Here is a 17,722-nt window from a genome sequence, read left to right on the forward strand (position 1 = left end):
GTGATGCCAAGGATACTGGTAAAATGTCACAGTGCCTGGTACACAGTAGGTGCTTTGCGTATCATTTGTTATGATAGGACTCCCTGAGGGATAGGCTCAGACACTCAGCTAGAGCTCCATATTAAAGAATAAGCCCCTATTCTCATTCCCTAAGCCCCCTATGTTACTGGAGGGGAAATGTACACTGGGGTCTCTGCCCTCCAGCACTTTGTGCTGGCCTGACCTGATCCTTCTGATGTCACATGCAACATCCCCAACCCAGGCTTTGAGAGCCTGGCAGACATGCCGAGGCTACATCTCACATTGTCCCAGAGCTCAAAACTGTCTGCAAAATCTAATTCCTCCCCTACTCCCTCAGATTTTTCATCAGACTATTATGACTATACTGGCTATAACTTGCACAGAGACGAAAGACACTAAAAGACCATCTAAGAAGGATAATGGCACCAGAGAGTACCCAGGCCTTTGAGGACTTCAGAATGCTAGTCCTCCATCAGCTCAGATTACACTCGTGTTTTCTCTTGGATTCTATCTTGAGAGAGACTCTCAGAGATGGAAAGTAAGCTAGAGGCTCCGAGCCAGCGTGGTTAACAGAGATTTGCTTGATTTGTGCATGCCAACATGATTAGCTGTGCAGGGTGGTGACCCACCAGGGAACTCTCCATCTTCAGAGATGAAGTTGAGGATTTTCAACCCTGCTTAATGTCAGGACACAGAGAAAGGGTTTTTTGAAAGCCTCAAGACCAAATGAGTACCAAGAATAGGAGATTAACGCTGCCCAGTTGGCTAGGGATGTAAGTTAGTGGTAGAGGACTTGCCTAGCATGTACAAGGCCCTGGGTTCAATCACTAGTGGGAGAAGGGAGAGAGGGAAGGACAGTTCAATGAGCGGAATGACATTTGTTCTTTAGTTCACAAGAAAATACAAGTATCCAGAACAGATTGCTGTCATATAAACCCCATAAAAACAGAGATTCCCACCTGCCTCATTTCCTACCATGACCCCAGAGCTAGGGCCGTGCCTCGCATAGTAATCATTCAATAAATATTTGTCAAATGGAATGAAGAAACGAGTATTCAGAACATCTCAAGGAAACCAGGCTTTGCTGCCGATCTTGAGGCAGCTGTCCTTTTGCTAGTAAATACAGATGGACACACTGATGACAGGAAAATAACCGAATTCCCTCAACAGATGGCAGTCCTTCACCCATGGGAAGTTATGGCGAGCTCACAGGCTGACCGTGGACTCTCATATGTTAGAGTCCTTGTGTGGTCCTAGCGAGTCAGCAGCAAAGGTATCTACACAGCATGTTTGCAGCAGCCTGAGTTGTGACTCACTGTCTGGATAGATGCACCTGATCCGTGTCCACGGCACTGGGCTCTGATCAGGGCCCATGTTGCTGGCTCCTCATCACAGAGCAGAATGGGGAGCTGGAATGCTTGGCGAGTGTGAAGGATCCTGTTAGGTGGAAATGAAAGCCTCTGGTCTAATGACTCCTCTAATTCTCGCTGGCAGTCTGTCACATAAATGCACTCACGGCATCTGTGATTTCCAACATCACAGCTCCTATGACCTAATACTGCCACTCAGAACAGTGAAAGTAAACCCACAGGATGTAGCCTACTTAGCAGCACTCAGAAAGTCCACACAGAGATGCAAGTCAGACGGCTTAATCCAAACTCAAATTCTTAAAAGAGCAAGGTTAAGTCTTGGGCCATCTAGTTTCTATTTTTATATAATTTAAGTACTTCTTTATTTAAATCCCCAAATCTTTCTATGGTTGTCATAAATACTTAGCAGTGGTTCTGTTGGGCCTTTAGAGCCAAACACATTAACTTAGAGTAGGGGGTCTCTGGTTAGAACCACAAGCCAGATAATCAAAGAAGCATGCATTTGTCTGCCGAGTGCGTGGCCACGATTAGACTAGCACCTCTAAGACGCTATGGTAAAGTATCTATCCTAGGGTGTTCAAGATATTCTTAATCCCACTTATGTAGTAACTTATCAGCACACAAGGTGACAAGTCAGTTATTGGAAGGTACCTTTAGTAATGACAGTGACATCAAACTCTGTGCCTTTCTATACCCCTTCAAAGCACACAGTACATTTTAACAGCTTGTGAACTTACGTCCTTAACATCCCTGGCTATTGACAGTCCAGGCAATATGGAAGGAGTCACATGGCTTGCACAGAGCCACAAAGCAGTGAGTCATTGACAGAAGGGGTATTTTCCTTTACACTGTCTTGAACTTCCAGGATAGAGGGAGCAGAGAAAACCCAGAGTGAGCAGTCTAGAGGAGACAGTCATGTCAAGGACTCCAATGCTGGGGGTGGGGTGGGGGTGGGGAGTACAGGGGAGGGAGGAGAAGAGGGGAGGAGAGAGGAGAGGAGGGGAAGGAAGTTACTCCTCCTGTGGGGGAGTAGCAAAGCCCTACCCAAGTGAGGGTCAAGAGGGATAGGAAAGCTTTCCTTGCATGTCCTAGTATGAGTGTCTATGAATGACTGGTTAGTGTGACTCTCTGGGATATTTACAGCCTGAGACGGCTCACAGACAAAGACTATCTATCTAACTCCTCCTGTTGCACTGTATCCAATAAACAGGCTGAGGTTTGGGGTTAGCAGTGGGAGTAGGTGTCCCCCATCAGAGTGTAAACCCCAACCAGGCTGCTTCCCTCTGCACAGCGGTCCTTTGTCCTTCCTTCATCCCTTCACACTCTTACTCAGGGTTCCAGGACAGAAGCCACTTGGGACAAGGTCCTGGGACATGGGGCATCCAAGACAGGGGTGAGAAAATGAGAGCCTTTGAGCTCTTCCTGTTTCTAGGGGAAGGTTCCCACATCACTCCCTCTCTAACTCTTCATCCCTGTCTTTCCCCTACTCTTTTGTTTTCTCTCCTCCTCTTCTCTCACCTCTGCTCTTTCTGGTGTCACCTCAGAGGAAACAGAGCACACACCTTTTCCTTTCGACTCTCACAGATCTCCTGGCCATTTCCAGTGCTTGGCCTTGGCATGTGATGGACAGACAGCATGGGACTCAAGATGTTCATACCAGCAAGGGTCTAAACACAGAAACCAAGCCCTTTGACATCAAAGCATCAACAGCAGCACTTTGTGCCTACTGTCTAGAAGGCAACCTGCCTGGGGAAGCAGGGGTCATAAACAGCCCAGTGTTCAGACCTGGGTGTGGAGGGGGGTGCCTGGGGCAGACTGAGTAACATGGGGAGAAAGTCATTCCCGGTCTGGAAACAAGCTGGTTCTTAGGCTGATACTCATCATGCCCTATGCTGTACCCAGGGTTCCTGCCCTATGCTGCCCTATTGACCCTGCATCTCTACCCTCAGCTTTTCCTCATGGGCTCCTCTGTAGACCAAGCTGACCTGGAACTCAGAAATCTGCCTGCTTCTGCTTCCTGGATGCTGGAATTAAAGGCCTGCACCCCCCCACACACACACCTGCCGCTCCTGACACTCCTGTCTGCTTCTTGCCATCCCTCCTCCCATCTAAGTTGCTGTCCATTTACTCTCTCCCTCCTCCTGGCCTCATAGTCTCTACATAGGAACACAACACAGACACAGACACAGACACAGACACAGACACACACACACACACACACACACACACACACTTAATGACTCTTACTTTACGTTATTATTTTTGACAGAGTCTTGCTACATTGTTTAGGTCATCTTGAGCTTCTGGGCTAGCCTACCAAGTAGCTGGAACTCCACAAGAGTCCTCACACACCTGGCTTGAATCACATCAGAGTAAGCAATGCAGATCACATCCTGCGCCCCTTGTACTTCGATATGGATTTTCTAAAGGACACGGATATCATCTTCCATGGTATAATTATAAAACACAGAAAATTTAGTGTTGATACAATGCCAGTACTCCAATTTTGTCAACTAACTCAAAAATGTCTGAGAGAGCATTTCTGCCCACTCAGAGGCTGCAGGCAGAGACCACACAGCCCATTTCTTTCCGTGCCTCCTCAGCCTCTTCCATCCTGGCATCGTTTCCCCCTTTGTCTTTCAAGGCGCTGATGCTTTTGGGAAACACAGGCCAGTTTTGTTTCAATTAATTTTTTTTTAACAGAATGCTTCACAGTTTCGGTTTGTCTGTGATTTCTTGTGATTAGTTTCATGCGCTCCATCCCAAACTGAAACATAACTGAAGTAAGGTCATGTTCTTCCCAGCCAACCATCTCAGAAGGCCAGGGCTCCCATCTCCCCCTTACTGGGACTGGGATTTCGATCATGTGGTCATGATATGGGCTGGTAACCTCCCTACCCCCATAGCCACTAGGGTTCATCTTGCATACATCCTGTTTGCATGCTCCATACAAGATAAAACCTAGGTGCTATGGATCAGAGAGATTCTAGCCCTGCCCTCCCCAAGCCTTATCTAGATCCGGTTCTCAGTGTGGACCCCACCAAGAAGATGCAGCCATGGTTAGCAGCAACAGCAGCAGCTTTCCTCTGTTTAGCCCAGCTCCCTCTTCACCACTGTGTTTATTTGTAAATTTTCTACTTATTACCAGTATAGTCCATATTTTATTCCATTGTTATAATCTGCTGGTACCATCGTTTCATTCCAACACCCTTAGATTTCATCACTGTTCTATGCAGCCCTGGCAGCCAGAACTGGTCCTTAAGAAACACTAAGGAAAGACTCTGCTGCATGAAAGAAGGACCACATGGAATCATGGATCCCTGAGATCACTGAATCCACAGACAGAAATTTAGTTCCCAGTGTGGTTATATAGGGCCAATGTGGGATGACTTGGCCACAAGGACAAAGCCTTCATGAATGGGTTAGAGAGATCCTTACTCATGGTTGTCACCCCTTCTCCCACACCACTCTTGCAGGGTCCTCTCAGCTTTTCCTGAACCTCACTACAACGTGCTGGACCCAGACAAAATTCTGACTTCCCAGGTAGAAAAAAACCTAGATCCAGATCTAGAGAAGACAAAGCCCAAGATCATAGTAGGCGGAATGCTGGGGGTCCCTCCAGTGGTGGCAGGGCAGCCAGGAGAAGTATCAGAAAGAGCTGGACTCCAGAGGAACACACCAGCTCAAGGGTAGCCACTGAAGTCTAACACATCGCGAGTGTGACCAGTAGTATCCAAATTCTAGAAAACTCCCATATGGGTATACATATGCATACATTGATGTCCACACAAATACACTCTATATTTTCTCATAGTGAGCACATAAAGAAGGGAATTTAGAGTTCAAGGGGAGGCATCCTAGACAGTCCACACCAAGATCAGAGAGTCTTGCTCCTCTCCCATCAGGAGAAATACCACTGGATAGTGGCGTAGTTTACATTCGAAATGCTAGCCTATGAAGGCACACTTTTCATGATGGCCTCTTAGAGGCAGAAGCAGAGGTATTTCTCTGAGTTTCATGCCAGCCTCGTCTACATAGTGAGTTCCAAACCAGCTAGTACTACATAGGAAGACCCTGTCTCAATATACAAAACGACACGAAGAAATTTCCCCATCAGGCTCATGTGTTTGAACCCTTGGTTGCCATCTGGTAATGTGTTGAGCCTTGTTGGAGGACGTGGGTAGCTGGGGGGAGAGACTTGAGCTTTACCATCCAAGACTGCGTTTTCTTCTCCCTCTGTCTCCAAGTATGGACACAGTGTGAGTAGCCAGCCTCCTGCTCTTTCCACCACACCTTCCTCGACGTGATGGACTTTGTGTGTCCATCTGCAACTGTAAGCCAAAATAACCTCTTTTCTCCTTTTAGTAGACTCTGTCAAGTGTTTTATCATAGCAACACTGGGGAAACTGTGCTTCCTTCCCAGTTTCCATCTTATCGATCTCTATGCATGCACAGAGCTCAGAAGTGTGCCCAGGCATGGCGCTGTCAGGGAAACACCAGTGTGCTAGCACCTGACCTTCTCTGAGAAGCCCCCAGCCAGAGCTACCCTCTTCTGGAGCCTGAGGTACCCCAAAATCTGTAGTCATACCATGAACAACCTTCACCTGAGAATCTGAAATCCAAACTGCCCCCCAAATCTGGAACTTTCTAAGCATCAACCTGATGTTGAAAGTTCCACACGACTAGCCTTTTGTTTCACATCCAAAATTATCTAAAAACATTGAATAAAGCTATCTTCAAGCTATGTATACAAAGGGCCTATGAAACTTAAGATTGCTTGCTTAGACTTAAAGCATTCCCAACAGATCACATGCATATGGAAGTCTATCAAAGCCCCCAAATCTGAAATTCAAGACACATGTAAACCCCAGCATTTGAGGAACTCTGCCGTTACTGACCTGAGCCTCCAGCATCACAGAGAAGCAGTTTAGTTCCAGCGAGCCATTCATCTGAATAGACTCAGGGAAGCATCCGATGCTCCCGAGCAGTGATAAAGCTGATGGCCCATGTTCACAGCCGTGCTCAGCAAACTGACAGCACACATCCTACCATGAGCCTCTTCTGAGTCTGTGGTGGGCAGGATGAATCAGCCCTGACACTCGACATCATCTTCCTTTGCCTACTGTTCTAGACAGCTGCTACCGAGTGCTATCCTGGAGCGCATCAAACTCACATATTTCTTATTTGATCTCCAACTTTCCTTTCATGAAGCACCCATAAAGAAAAACACAGTTAGCTGACCCACTTTCAAGTCAGAAAAACAGCTGGGGAGATGGCTCAGTCAGGAAAGTACTTGCCGTGCCAATATAAGGACCTGAGCTCAGCTCTGCCGAACCCACGTAAAAAGCAGGCACAGCAGTGCACGCCTGTGACCCCAGAACTGGAGAGCAGACAGGTGGATCCCTGAAGCTCATTGGCCAGGGATCAATGAGATGGCCCCATCTCAGAAAAATAGAGATGGTGAGGCAAGAGAGATGGTTCTGTGGTTGAGAATACTTGCTGCTCTTGCAGAAGACCTGAGTTTGGTTCCCAGCCCCATTTCAGCTGGCTTACAACTCCAGTGCCCTCTTCTGGCCTCAGGGAGCACAGCATTCACATGTATAAATATGCAAATGCAGACATACACACACATATGAGTAAAACTAATAACATAAATCTTCAAATAGAGTAAACAAAAGTGGAGGGTGATTAAGGAAGGTACCCTATATCAACCTCTGGCCTCCACACATGTATATGTACATATACACATACACTCACCCCATGCACTGTTGTACACACCCAATGCTAACAAGCATACACACACAGGGGAGAGGGGAGTGGGAAACAGAGGTAACAGAAGCAGAGTGAGGTAGGAGCCTGTGAGGCACGGAGCAAGGCAGAGAAAGACTCCTCAGTATTATCCTTTCTCCATTTTCTCTCTTACTGATAGATGAAACGGGGGCGGGGGGGGCACTCCCAGCAGAATCACACCCCTAGATATGCTTCAAGGAGGCTCAGGGCCAGCCACAAGCCTGCTGACAGGACCTCAAAGCCCAGATCAGGTACAGGTCAGAACTTCAACAAAGATGAATGCAAGGTGGAAGCATAGCCTCCAAGGCTGCAAGTCCAGCCCAGCCCTCTCTCCATCCCCAGTGAGCCATGGAGGTGCGCCAAGGTGCTCAATACATGGTCGTGGAACTAAAGTGAAGGCAGTGGCTACACCAGGTAAGAAGTCTCACATAGGGTCCTGGGCCTCACGGAGCCTCCCTTTCCCCATTGGCAAAATGGGAAATCTACTACCCACTTCCTAGGGGCAGAGGAATCTAAATGAGCAAAGCTTCTCAAAGACTGTGGTGTGTGCAGTGATGAAGAGCAGAAGGAAGAGGGGGGGATTGAAGGAGAAGTAGCACAACTCCGTTTAGGTGTCCTCCCATGAGGTACGCGGTGGTACCCACGCCTAGTCCAGTCCTTTCCCCGAGTGTGGGCAGGACCTGCAACTCCTACATTACGTAAGAGAGTTCGTCTCACTGGGACGACTGCTCCTGAGCTGGTGCTGAAGGGTCAGGATTCCTATATGGCAAGAAGCTCTAAGAGCAGCTGCTCAGAGGTGAGGGTGATCTCTAGCTGGTTGCCAGCAAGACTCAGCACGCAGAGTCCCCCAGTGACGAGGACATGAGTTCCACCAGTAACTGAAGCAAGCATGAACGCCAGCCCTTTCCCAGTGAGTCCCTGCATGAGGATGCGGGCCTCGAACATGATCAGAGCCTGACCTAGGTGATGTGTGGAAGCTGTGAGATAATAAAGGCATGTTTTAAATTGGCTGCCTTTGTGGCAGGAGCAAAGCAGTCCATGGAAGGAAGGGGAAAGAAGAAATCAATGGCAAGGTAGAGGGGAACCTTCTTTCTCTGTCAGCCGCAATCCCCACTTTCAGCCTAGGCCCCACTGCTTGCGTTTCTGTGGGTCTCCCTGCAGAACACTGGCTTAACCTCTGAAATCCACTCACTTCTCCTGGCTGAAAGGAAAGCGGCTTTTGCACAATAAGCGGAGAAGCTGGGGCCCGGTCCTTGGCCTGGACCTTCTTCTCTGGCATCAACGGGATGCTACAGTTGACAATGGCAACCGTCAACTGGATAATGTACACCAACAGATCTCCACAGCTCTGACTCTCAGACAGGGCTGCATACCAGAGACAGTGACATGGCCGGCATCCACCCACTGGTGCAATCGGCCCCTCCCAGCTCAGGTCTAAGGGGCAAACATCCCAATGGCTCAAGCTCTTTTGCCCTGGTATTAAAACCAGAGACCACCAGAGACCATCTCTGGAGCCTTTGATTTCCTCAGCCTCTGTCAGAGTTGGCAGGATTAGACAGCCCTGTGTTCTCTTTTCCTTTTTGAAGCATGCCCAAAGTTTTCTAAAAAGAACTATGTGAGTTAAGGAAAGAGAGTCAGGCAGAAGGCAGGACACAGGAAGAGAGTCCATCTCAAAGCCCCAGTTTCCCACTTTGGCCCTGGGTATTCTTTTCCCTGAGATGGCCAAGGCAGCTCTGCCATAACTTTTCTTCTTTTGAGAGCACGGGCTGGCCTTAAACTTACTATGTAGCCAAGAATGGCCTTGACTGGCTGATCCTGCCTCCAGGTTGTGAATCATCATACTGGGTTTATATGGTACTGGGGACGGAACCTGGGGCTTGCATTCTAGTTGAGCACTCTACACCCACAGCCCTGCTGAGTTTTAATGGAAACAGTTCTAAAGCTGGGCTCCACACAATCAGAATCAAAAGGAAGTCAAGAGGATGGGCGACATGTCCGGCAGAGATGTCAGGGTTCGCATTCCCTCAGCCCACGGGACCTTCCTGGGTTGCCTCTGCTGTACCTCACTAGCTAGCCCTCAGAGGGAAAGATGGACTTACCTACAACCTGGATGATCTGGGCCAGGAGCACGCCATCGGTCACATCTTGCTGGAGGTCCTTGATGAGGCGTTTGTGGCCGGATTTAGCGAGGTAATGATTGGCCCAATCCGTGTAGATCTACAAAGAAAGCACACAGGCAACTTCAGGAATCTGAGCATAGCCCCCTGCAGGGTCAGAGGCAACTGCTGGGACCTATGTTTGGGTACCCCAGTCACTTTCCTGTTGGCACTGGCAAGGGAGCTGCCAGAACCATTAATATTCAGTGCATTGTGCTGGCTAGGCATTCAGCTAGCTGCAACGGTCCCGTCTATTGAGAAAGCTGTGTCAGGGTCTAGAGAAAAGCTAAAAAGAGCGTCAAAACATGCACAGACCTGAATAGGCCAGGGGACAAGGAACTAATAGTTTGTCCAGACAGCTTTGAGACACTGCAGCTCTGAACACAAGTGAGGCCTCTCCTAGCCTGTCACAGCTTTTTCACCTTATGGAGAAAACATATGGGGAGTTTGCCACCCAATAGGCATCTTTGGATGGGCCTTTTAAGGCAAAGAGGGCTATTGAGTGAGCAGAGTTCTCAAGAACCTAGCTCTCCTGTAAAGCAGCCAAGAGGGAAACATAGAGTCCTGCTCTCACACACGTGGAAGTAGAGCTAACTATGGCCTTGCCATCATTGAAAATTTAACTGGGTTAATTAAAAGCCAGCCACCATTTTTACTGTCAAGATTCTACAAATAGGGAGCCGGTGAAATGGCTCAGTGGTTAAGAACAATGGCTGCTCTTCCAGAGGTTCTGAGTTCAATTCCCAGCTACCACCTAGTGGCTCACAATCATCTGTAATGGGGTCTGATGCCCTCTTCTGTCATGCAGGCATACATGCAAATACAGCACTCATATACATTAAATCAATCAATCAATCTAAAAAAAAGAGAGAGAGAGATTCTACAAATAAAACCTAGCCAATTCCAATAATGCTGTGGGACCTCTTTCCCTAGAGAGACAAATGTTTTAAACTTTATAAAGGACCAGCTACAAACGGATGATTGTACCAATGTCTAACTTGGGGAACCGATGAATTTATTTCTTACTTAGGGAGAACTGGTAACCTCCAAGCTGCCACAACTCTGAAATGGCTCGTCCCAGCAGGATGACCACTTGCCGCAAAGATGGCCTTTCTCCTTCAATGATCTTTCCAGAGACTATAGACTTTAGCACCTCCCTTGGTCCAGAGACACACAGGAAAATCGTGGCAGAATTATATACAACTGGCCCATGCAAGGTATAGGAGTGGGAAGAGCTGAAATCTCAGGGGAGGTTTCAAAGAGCCTCTCTACCCACGCTTTCTAAGGGCAACTGTCTGGCAAGCACCGAAGAGGAGGGTAGCTGCTGTGCCCAGGGAGCGCTCTACATCTTTAACTATATCAGTGTGCATAGCAGCCCAGAAGGCAGGAGCTGGGTGATCTGTGGGAGAACAGATTCCCTGGGGAGCTCAGCGCACCTGCTCTTCTAAATCACAGACTCATTAGAGCAAAGGATTATTTCCTTCTAAGCGGGGAAGCAAAGAAAACTCACCCAAAACCCAGAAAAGACCCCCTCCCAAAACATTTCCCAGTTGATTTAGAGGGAGGACTATATTTATTTCTGAGCTTGTATGGGAATGTGAGGTGGGGGATGGTCACACCTTTTCTCAGCGACATGAATGACTACTCAAAAGAAAGGACGACACCCCTTCAATGGGTCAGAAGCCATTGGTTTTACATCCAAACCTTCTAATGCCTTTTCCATTCACCATTGGGCCTGCCCCAGAATTCACAAAGATCACAGAGCATAATTTCAACTGGCCTTGGCCTCTTTCCTCCATCCTTTGCCTGAAGGAATCTTTCTTTGTTGGGGGTAATGGGGGAAAGTGGGGTACAACTTTTGTGGATAGGCAGTATCTGCAGCTGCTAAACCCTGGGGGCAGTGAGACCTTCATTCCCAGAAGTGATAAGACTGTGCACTCTGGTTCAGAGGTGAGAGAAGCCACTTCTTCCTCTACTCATCACTAAGCCCTCCAACTTCCATTGTGAAGACCCATGCACAGACTAGAGGCCCATGGGAACTTTTTCTTTAACAGCCTGGGTACCGGATCTTACATCCATGTTCCACTCCTCCCCAGACTGGCAATCTACCCAAGACCAGAGAGCTGAGAGAGAGAGAGAGAGAGAGAGAGAGAGAGAGAGAGAGAGAGAGAGAGAGAGAGAGAGAGAGAACTAGCTTACACTTTTACCTTCTTGGGGTTTTTTGTTTGTTTGTTTGTTTGTTTATTTGAAGTTAGGTCTTTCATAGCTAAAGTCTATGTAGCCAAGAATGACCTTGAACTTCTGGTCCTCCTGCCTCCACTAGCTCAGTGGTGAGATGGCAAGTGTGCATCACTATTCGGGGTGTTACATGGTTCTGGGATGTCATACATGCGGTACAAGCCCTCAACCAGCTCAGCTCTATTCCCAGCTCATCTTCAATTCGTATAATTCAGTCCAATAAATTCAGAGAAGGCTAAGGGATCAAAATACCATAGCGGCAGTTAAGATGGGCAAACTAAAATGTAAGCAGTTAATAAATGAAATTATTCAGAGGGAGAAATGAAAGCACACTAAAAAGAACGGAGGCAGACCCAAACCCAAGTCTCAGCTCTGAAAGCAGCGCCAAGGATGAGACCTGGGTACGTCTGACTCAGTGATGATCCTCAGGGTAGTACCTCAGCACACACAGTACATCACAGCCTCTCAGGGTGGATAAATGGCTGGCTGGACGATAGCCAAGAGCTACCAAACCCATCTGAGAATCAATCTATCTTTCTTTCTTTCTTTCTTTCTTTCTTTCTTTCTTTCTTTCTTTCTTTCTTTCTTTCTTTCTTTCTTTCTTTCTTTCTTTCTTGTTTTTCAAGACAGGGTTTCTCTGTATAGCCCTGGCTGTTCTGGAACTCACTTTGTAGACCAGGCTGGCCTCGAACTCAGAAATCTGCCTGCCTCTGCCTCCCAAGTGCTGGGATTAAAGGTGTGCGTCACCACGCCCGGCAGAATATTTCTTATCTGTAAGATGAAACCTGCATGTGTGTTTCTTAGCTATGATGATACTGAATCAGCCAACGCATTTGAAGGCAAGTTCTTTTTTTTTTTTTTTTTAAATCTTTGAGATAGGGTTTCCCTAAATAGCCCTGGGTGTCATGGAACTCACTATGCAGGCCAAGATTGCCTTGAACTCACAGAGATCCACCTGTTTCTGTCTCTCAAGTGCTGGGATTAAAGGAGTGTACCAAGATGCCCAGCTGAAGTCAGGTTCCTAACCCAACATCAGCCAGGGCAATGCAGTGTCTGCTACACTTGAAGCCTCCCCTAACCATGCTAAATATATGGACTCATCTGATCCTCGTCATTGCAGTGGTCACTTGTCAGCAGAGAAAACGGAAGCGTAGAAGGATAAATACTACATTCAATGCCACAGTAAGCTGTAGGGCCAATAAGGGGAGCCCAAGCTGAGTTTTCTAGATTCCCCAACACATTCTTCAACACTGTTTCTCTGAATAAAGTCTATATGTTAGGTTATCCATCCCCCCATGACATCCTATAGGTTCATTTCTCTAGTTAGTTAGGCTGCAATAATTCAAATTTAAAGAAAGATCAAGACCCAAGGCTAGCTCCACCTTGTTCTCTGAATACTATTGGTTAAATCACCCACGGAGTAAGTTGCCCAACCTTTCTGGGCTTCCTTCTGTTTATTTACCATAACTGAAACCTTGAACTGGATGCCAGATAAGTCCTTCTTCTCCGTTGATTTCTCTCAAGTATTTTGTCATAGTGGTGGAAAGCTGGCCTGTACACTTCCCAGTCAAGGGCAGCGCCCATAGGAATCTCTCAAAACCCAGAGGCATCTCACCAGCCATGTGGGAGGGACCACAGGAATTGAACTCAGGACCTCTGGAAGAGCAGTCAGTGCTCTTTAAGTGCTGAGCCATCTCTCCAGCCCCAAGGCCACATCTCTTAATGCTTCCCAAACCTAGTTTTCCTAACTAGGGGCCAAGCATTCAAGCATGAGCCATTCTCTTTCAGGCCGCCACACTCAGCCTCACCATCCATAACAGGGGGACGATATCAAACACATTATAAGGTGGTGCTGGCAAGCTGTGGCCTGGACTAATGCCAGCTGGGCACCTGTTTCTGTTAGGAAAGCTCGTGGGACACAGCCACATCCTTTTGTGGTCTCTGGCCACTTTTCATGCCACTAAAGCAACACTGAACAGTTTTGACAGAAATCTTTGGCCCATAAGACCTCAAATATTTGAATCTGATTCTTTTGAAAAGTTTGCCAGTCTATGCTCCAAAGAGCAAGTGCGACGACACGCCTGCACCACGCAAGCACTCAGCAGTCATCACTGCCATCCACCCCAGGAGTACTCATTAGTTCTCCCGTCTCTTCACTGCTTCGGCTTGCCCCGCGCGGGGGCTCCCTGGCTCAACTCCAGGGACTGCCCTCCATGGAATTACTCTCTGTTTCCGGATCCAACCCTCGAGTTCCCACTACCAGATGTGGGCAACCACCAGATCTGGCCCAGCTTCTGGCACATGGCAGGAGGCCATTGTGTGCCTGCTGGGTCAAGCTGCGTGGAGAGTGGAATGAGAAAGAGTGCGATTGATGACCCATGAAAACTAAGGATATGGGTCCTCGGTGAGTCTTCATACCAGAGGAAAGATGGGGGCGGGGGCGGGGGCCAGAGTAATGGTTCAGAGATTAAGAGCATTGGCTGCTCTTCCAGAGGATGGGGTAGCGTTGGGGGGCATTCAATTCCCAGCATCCACATACTGACTTAGAACTATCTGCTACTTAACTCCAGTTCCAGGGAATCCAACCTTCTCTTCTGGCCTCTGTAGACACTGTATGTAAATGGTACCTACATGGACATGCAACAAAACACACAGGCACATTTTTTTTTAAAAGTGGTTTGTTTGTTTGTTTGTTAAAAGAGAGAGTGGGGCTGGAGAGATGGCTCAGCGGTTAAGAGCACTGATTGCTCTTCCAGAAGCCCTGAGTTCAATTCCCAGCAACCACATGGTGGCTCACAACCATCTATATTGGGATCTGGCACCCTCTTCTGAAGTGTCTGAAGACAGCTGCAGTGTACTCCCATACATAAAATAAACAATTCTTTAGAGAGAAAGAGAAAGAAAGGGGGGGGGGAGGGGGAGGAAGGCTGGAAATAATGGTTATTTTTGCCACCTTGACTATATCTAGAATTAACTAAAACCCAAGTGACGGGGTACACCTGTGAGGGGTTTTTCTTGATTGAATCTCTTGAAGTGGGAAGTCTACCCTAAATCCGGATCTTTTCTGCAGTGAGAAGATCCACCTTCGATCTGAGTCACAGCTCCTGGTGGCAGTCTATACAAAGGATATGGAAGAAAGAAGGGCTCGCTCTTTGTCTGCTTGCCCTCACTTTCACTGGCAAGTTCATTTCTTCAGTGGCACACTGAAGACCAGCTGAGACATCCAGCCTTGTGGATTGACTGACTAATGAATTCTTCTACTTTCCATTGGGAGACAGCTGTTGTAAATTTCATGTATGTATGTATATATGTATGTATGTATGTATGTATAGACTGATAGATTCATTCTATCAGTTGCATTTCTCCAGAGAACCCTGACTAATAGAGCAGGGAAATTAATTATCTCATTCAAGCATAATCGTTAGGACCATCTAGCATGGATCCCTGATAATTTGGAATTTCCCTTCCTCTCTCACTTCCAGCTCTTGACTTTGGAAGATGTGAACCACACAAAACCACTCAGGTTTAGTTTTACATAAACTCAATTCCGTATCCTTCCCGTGACGTTTCGGTCAATCACACAACTTAACACAGACTTTCCAAGGGACACTATGCTGGCTGGCTGGCTACTTTTTATGTCCACTTGACACAGTTGGAGTCACCTGAGAAGAGGGAACCTCAATTGAGAAAACGCATCTATAGGACCTGGCTGTAGGCAGGCAAGCCTGCCAGAGCCTTTTCTTGGTTAGTGATGGAAGTGTGAGGGCCCAGACCATTGTGGATGGGGCCATCCTGGGGTGCTGGTCCTGGGTTCTATAGGAAAGCAGGCTGAGCAAGCCATGGGGAGCAAGCCAGTAAACAGCAGCCCTCCACGGCCTCTGCATCAGTTCCTGCATCCAGGTTTCTGTCTTGTTTGAATTCCTGCCCTAACTTCCTTCAACAGTGAACAGTGATGTGGAAGAGTAAGCAAAATAAATCTTTTCCTCCCCAAACTGCTTCATTGTGTTTCATCATGGCAGCAGAGACCCTAACTATTCACTGGAGACCTACTCCTTAGGTTCAGCAACTCTACAACAAATTCTCAAGGTAGGGTGAAAGCCAGAGACTTTGGGTAGCCAAAAGCATGTCTCCAAGGTTCTCATTCCCCCCAAATTATGGGGACCTGGGGGCCACTGCTGCTTTTTGTAGACACATAATGATCCTCATTTTGCCCCAAGAGGGGACCTATGAATTTTTAACAACACAGTTTTAGTGGGGGGAAAAATTCCCAGTTGGATTTCAAATCCTCAAACCAGTTCAAGTCAATTTCAGACTGGTGCCCAAGCAGGCATCTCTAACCCTGATTTTCCCCTGTATCCACAGCCTCTGTGCTACACAGGTAATGTTCCTAGAGAAGCTGCTGTCAAAGCAATAGCAGGAGGAAGGGGTGGGGGGTGGGGGAAGGCCAGGCAGCAAATGTGACTTACTACAGACCCTGGCAGGATTCCAGAGCGCCAAGTTTGCTTGCCTCTCACTCCACAACAGTCTCTGTCATTGGAGTTGAAACCCAAAGGGGAGACTTTTGACAATTGGTGGAAGTAAAGGATCTGATTACCAGATGATGCTTGCACTGTGCTGATCAATGGGGGATAATAATGTCTCCAAGTCTGGACCTCAGTTAGTGAGGCTGTTCTGTAATGAGGAATCACACCACAGGAAAAACCGTACCGGCAGAACTAGAATGAAGAGATAGAAAGCAGGCCAGAAACACAGGCTGGGACTTCAGGCAGAAGGAGGGTACCAAGAGAGCCACTCACGGGGAAACTAGAGTAAGAGGTGTCTTGAAAGGAAATACGAACAGGGAGACTGGTGATCAGAGCAAAGCAGTCATTTGGCATCAGCAACTGCTTCCCGTGTTCACTGTAAAGGATGCTACTGTCTGTCTTTGAGCCAAGACTTTGGTCATGTCATCAAGATAACATCTTTCCTTTGCCTGAGCACTGTGCAGTCAGTCAGATGTCTTCGCCCTGATTACCCAGTGCTACAAAAGTGATACTGTACCAGCAGATGGGGTGTTTTCACTTTGTTTTGTTTTGTTTTGTTGGTTTGTATTTTACTATAGCAAGGTCAGTGCCTCCTCAATAGATGCTAGCTTGAAGAAAAATAGAAATGCACATTTGGAACCCAGGATAAGGATTACATGTTCTGCATCACCAGCCAAACGGAGAGAGAAGCCCAGCACAGAGGAGGAGAAATCTTCTGTGTGGGGCTGCAGAGCCAGAACACAAGCTCTGCTCCTCCCCCAGTGTCTGTTAGAGTCCACTTCTGCCCAGAGCACCCCAGTGCCCACCTGGAGGGCACTGACTCTCGCTCCACTCCCATCTTAGGCATGCAATTCATCACTCTAGCCCCATAAAGGTGATGCATGCAGCCTCTGGTGTACACGTGGATCAGGCTGAGCTATGTTTAGCCTTCCCAGTTGTGGGTCACTTGATGGATCTCATCCCCTGTGGACCTCAGTGTCCCTCACAGTGCAATGACACACAGGTGCCTTAGACACAAGGTGATATCACATATGTAACCAGCTAACGCAGTGTCAGTTTCTAGCACAATATATTAAATACAAAGCTGTTCTTAATATTCAAGTTAAAACATTGAGTTTTAGAGAAAATGTCAGAAAGAGGCCACTCTCTTCAGAGCCTCACATTTTTAGCTATTTAATTGGCAATCTTTCCAAACAGATTTCATTGAGAACTGTAACATAGCCAGCTTTTAACTGCCACTAATTTCCTTTTCTTGGCAACCCAGGGGCATCACTCTGAACACAAGGCCACTGTGATGTGCTCAAGGATGTTCCTAGAACCCGCTTAAAAGACTGACAGTCTTTGAACATCGTGTATCCATAGCAACCTGGGAAGTAGAAGCATCCCAGCAGTGGGGAGGCAGAAGCAGGAAGACAATTTGAGCCTAGCCTGGGCTACATAGTAGCCTATCTCAAAAAAGAGCAAGAACTGTTTAATGTCTTGACATGGCGTGTCCTCAAAGAAAACACACAGATGGGGAGACCCTGTGACCATTTGTGCTGATTTCAAGTGAGAAAGGCTTGGCTCCTTTAGCAAGGGGACCCCCACCAAAAAGCTGGGCCACAGAAACACTGAGATTGTCATT

At 47.5% G+C, this 17,722-nt stretch overlaps 1 protein-coding gene across 5 annotated transcripts in view; it reads right to left on the bottom strand.

The window, feature by feature from the left end:
• Positions 1 to 17,722, bottom strand: part of Nav2 (neuron navigator 2) — a 373,079-nt gene that overhangs the window by 247,620 nt on the left and 107,737 nt on the right. For all 5 annotated transcript variants that reach the window (XM_085841707.1, XM_085841706.1, XM_085841708.1 and 2 more), the window contains exon 2: positions 9,281 to 9,398. In XM_085841707.1, the coding sequence (XP_085697833.1) occupies positions 9,281 to 9,398 (118 nt within the window). The remainder of the gene's footprint in view (positions 1 to 9,280; positions 9,399 to 17,722) is intronic.

This window comes from Mus caroli, unplaced genomic scaffold, assembly GCF_978045245.1.
Source record: "Mus caroli unplaced genomic scaffold, Mus_caroli_1 scaffold_8, whole genome shotgun sequence".
Classification (NCBI taxonomy): Eukaryota; Metazoa; Chordata; class Mammalia; order Rodentia; family Muridae; genus Mus; species Mus caroli.